Source organism: Archocentrus centrarchus, chromosome 16 (assembly GCF_007364275.1).
Source record: "Archocentrus centrarchus isolate MPI-CPG fArcCen1 chromosome 16, fArcCen1, whole genome shotgun sequence".
NCBI classification, from domain to species: domain Eukaryota; kingdom Metazoa; phylum Chordata; class Actinopteri; order Cichliformes; family Cichlidae; genus Archocentrus; species Archocentrus centrarchus.
In genome coordinates this window covers 22,704,538-22,708,844 of record NC_044361.1, presented here as the reverse complement: position 1 = coordinate 22,708,844, position 4,307 = coordinate 22,704,538, and the positions used below count along the sequence as shown (strand labels likewise).

The following is a 4,307-nucleotide window of genomic DNA, read 5'->3' as shown; positions in this document are numbered from 1 at the left end:
ACTGGAAGAGTGGGTCCAGCAGATTCCTGGAATGACATCTGAGATCTCTGTCCAGAAGAGTGCAATACTGGGAACAGCTAAGATACTGCGCAGGACCCTCAAGCTCCCAGGCCTCTGGTAGAGGACCTGAGCTTGGAGGGCAAAATAGACCACCCGCAGGGGCAAGCTGGGATTTTTATTTATTTGTATATATATATATATATATATATATATATATATATATATATATATATATATATATATATATATATATATATATATATGTATATATATATATATATATATATATGTTTGACTACTGTGAAATTCTGTTGATTCATCAACATAATGGAGGCTTCAGCAAAAAAAAAAAAAAAGGAAGTACCTGCAAGCGGAAGAAGTGGATGAAGGAAGGAAACACATTGAGACACAGACAAACAGAAATGGAGAAGTAGTATAAAAAAACTGGCATTCCTATTCACAGCTGCTGCGCATACAACACCAGTACCAGTACAGAGATTTCAAGGTAAGATCTTAAAACTGGGATGTGTAGAAATTTGAAATTCATTCATATTATGTAAAAAAGTTTTTTCTTTCCTTTTGTTTTTGTTTGTTTTTACAATGGGCAATGCAGGTGGAAATGGCAGCTCAGTTCTCTACTGTTTATTATAGGAATCTAAAGCAAGCAGTAATTTGTTGTCTTGAGTCTTGAGTATTATTCACCACTTGAAAACATTCCGTTTATATGATTAAATATTATTTGTGCTGTGATTTTTGGCCTTGTATTAGATGAAGCTGTTCCTGTTACTGGTGATGCTGACAACATGTGCTGCAAAACACCAAGGTATTTTTTTTCCTTAACAAAGTGAATGCAACAAGCAAACAGCACTAAAGTGAATATCTCTATGATGCTGATGTCTTTTGTTATTCACTTGTAGCCCTTTGTGACTGGCCAATTACGCAACTGATTTTAAATGCCGGTCGAATTGTAACCATATAAGATAGAGCAATGATTCTTTTTACATGTGAAACCTCTCCCTCTCTGCACCCTGAACTGACCACGGCAGATGACTGCCCCTCCCTGAGCCTGGTTTTACTGGAGATTTCTTCCTGTTAAAAGGGAGTTTTTCCTTCCCACTGTCACCAAGTGCTTGCTTGGGTTTTCTCTGTATTATTGTAGGGTCTTTACCTTACAATATAAAGTCCCTTGACTGTTTATGTGATTTGGTGCTATATGTATAAAATGTAATTGATTTGAAGAATAGGGCAAAGCACTAACTGGCCCAGGTGGAGGTTCATAGTAGCTTTTATGATTGATAAAGAGAGTTAACTTCTGAGCAAGTATTTCTTCCTCAAAGTTTTTTTTTTAATTGTGTGTTGGAGTGACCTCATAGATATGGTTCTCCGTGGTCTTAATTTCCTATATTCTAATAATCTCTGCTTTAAAAATTAAAAAAAAAAAAAATAAGGAAATCCACTTGAAAGTTCCTTGCTCCTTTCTTTTCAGACTTGTCACGTAAAATGTTCACTTTCCCACTGCAAACCAACAGAGCTCATGTGAGGCTGAATGCGACAGCACAGGATTTCCGATCTTTAACAGTCTGTCACAGGTAGATATGAATATGCATAATTTCCCTAAAAGACCCAGCTTTATCTCTAACTGTGAAATCACTCATGCTTAAGTGCTATTTGCCATGCCTACAGATCCTTTACAGACCTCAAAAGAGACCACGCCCTGTTCTCTTTGGCCACACCCACCCATTCCAATGACTTTCTGATTTTCTGGGATGATAAAAATAAGGAGATGGAGCCCCATATCAAGGATAGAAAAACTGAATTTGGAGGGCGAGACTACAAGCCAAACATGTGGCACTCTATTTGCACCACATGGGACTCTGAGTCTGGATTGGTGCAACTGTGGTTTGATGGGCTACCTTCGACTAGGAAATATGTCAGCTCTGGAACACAAATCACAGGACCTACTATAATAATTTTAGGACAGGTACAGTCTTATTGATAAGTACCATAATTAATAATTGTTAAGCAGATGCTATGTTTTTATGTTTTGCATGTCACACATATCAGAATAAATAATATACAATATAGTTTTTAATTATTGTGTCTCAAACCACTGCCTTTCCTTACAGGAGCAGGATGCCCATGGTGGTGGATTTGACATTAACCAGTCTTTCGTTGGCATGATAGCTGATGTCCACTTGTGGGATTACATCCTGTCCTCTTGTGAGATTCAGAACTATGTGGATGAACGCAACTTTACCCCAGGGAACGTCTTGAACTGGAGTGCACTGGAGTTCAATATCATAGATAGAGTACTGATAGAAGATAAGCTCGTGGCCTGTCACTAAACCTTTAAAACAGGATCATCACAATATAAAGTCTTAAAGTCTTTTTTAATGTCCAACATAAAAACCCATTTATTAACTTGTTGAATTAGAAATGTTTTTTCTAATCAGTGACTTCTGTGGGTGGCAGTTAAATTTCTTATAAACAAAAAAAAAAAAACCAAAAAAAAGAGAAGTACAGACTGTGTGATTATTGCCCAAATGTCACAATCAGCAGTATGTCACAATTTGCAATAGAGAAGTCCACACTTCTTCATTGAATCTGAAAACTCTGAATCTCTATTTATCCACAAAAGTTTTAAAATTTTAAAGGTGGTAATGTCTGTTCATTTCTGTTGAATTTATAGTAGGTAAATGCCAATAGCGATAACATGATGCTGTTTTGGAGGTTGCCCCCTACTGGCCAAAAGATGATAAATGCAGCTTTTCCTTGTTTTGGCCTTTTACTATATTCATAATAATCTGGTGACGTTCATGTAATTTTATAAACAGTTAAATAAATAATATGTACATCCAGTTGGGAAGTAGTTTAAATATATGAATGGACCTATAGTGTATACAAAGAAGACTCAGGTTTCTTCATGTTTCATCACTTTTCGCAATTTTTTGATTATCACATGGATTTTTGATTGTTCATGTGAGTAGTTCCTTTCTGACAGATGCTGCCAGTGGTGCAATCAGTAAAACTCACAGATGAACACTCACTGTAAAGTAGTACACTATTGTGTCAGACTGGTGATAAGAGTTTGTTTGTTTTACATGTTTAAACCAAATAGAATGAAAGAAATATAAGTTTTAGTATATTAGCATAGTAACATACACATCTATTACAGCTATTATTTATTTTCAATATGGACAAAGCATACTCATAAATACAAAATTTGCGTTGCTATGTTCAGGAGCAAATGATCAATCAGGACAAGTAAACAAGTCCAAGGAGCAAATGCAGGTATTTATTATCAAGTTCTTTGATAATAAACAGCATGTGCTCACATGGACTTCGGACTGCATGTGCAGGTTGTTCTTTGCCAAACAGATGCTACGTGTTTCTCAGTCAGTTAAACTACTTGTGTCTTCCATTCATCCAAACTTCAAGTGAAAGAACAGGGACTCCCTCAATGAATCTGCATATATATATATATATAATCTTTATATTTTGGTCAGGAACTGAAAAGAGCCCCTTGAATGTTTGATTCTTGGAGATGAACTTCTCCAGGCAGTTTTACTAAAAAAAAAAAAAAGGACATTAATCAACTGCCTGGAGTCTAAAAGTGCATGAGCATCATCAGATGTTGTGTTTCCTTGTTTGAGATGCTCTGCTAGGCCTTTACTGCAGCCACCTTCAGTTGCTGCTTGTTTGTAGGTCTCTCTGCATTCAGTTTTGTTTAGATGTTTTCTGGCAAAGTGTAATCTGGACTTCTTGTTCAGTGTAACCAGTGGTTACACTAAATAAATGAATGTGTATCTTGATTGTGGACTTTGATAGTGATATTCCTACCTCCTCGAGAGTGTTCTTGAGTTGGCTAGATGTTGCAAACAGAGTTCTCTTAACCATAAAAAATTTGATTATCCACTTGAGCTGTCTTCTGTTGTCTTCCAGGCCTTGTGGTGTTACTGAGCTGGCCAGTGCATGAGGTTTATTTTAGCTTTTCAGCCTGATGATGGTCTGGAGAACCAGGAAAAAGCTACCAAAATAGAAGATCAACACTCTGAATCAACTCCAGATCTTTTATCTGCTTAATTTGACATAAAATAATGAGGAAAGAGATTTCCTTTCGGCATGAAACTGCTCTCTGCTTCTGAAAATGGAAGGACTGTGTATCAAATTGGCTGAAATTCCTAAAGAGTTAATGCAATATTTTTGTAAAACCCATGCGTCATTGCCCAAAAACAATCTTTTTAAATTTAAAATTAAAAAGATACATTTAAATTTAAAATGTACTGTGGTTGTTTAAAGAGGTAACA

The 4,307-nt window shown here is 36.1% G+C and overlaps 1 protein-coding gene across 1 annotated transcript; it reads left to right on the top strand.

Annotated features, from left to right (window-relative positions):
• The first annotated feature begins 456 nt into the window (after positions 1–456).
• Positions 457–3,915, top strand: LOC115794398 (C-reactive protein-like). The gene is made up of 5 exons (XM_030749897.1): positions 457–505; positions 769–823; positions 1,487–1,589; positions 1,684–1,981; positions 2,127–3,915. Exons 2-5 carry the CDS (start codon positions 769–771, stop codon positions 2,343–2,345), a joined length of 675 nt encoding a protein of 224 aa, XP_030605757.1. The 5' UTR covers positions 457–505; the 3' UTR covers positions 2,346–3,915.
• The last annotated feature ends 392 nt before the right edge of the window (positions 3,916–4,307 follow it).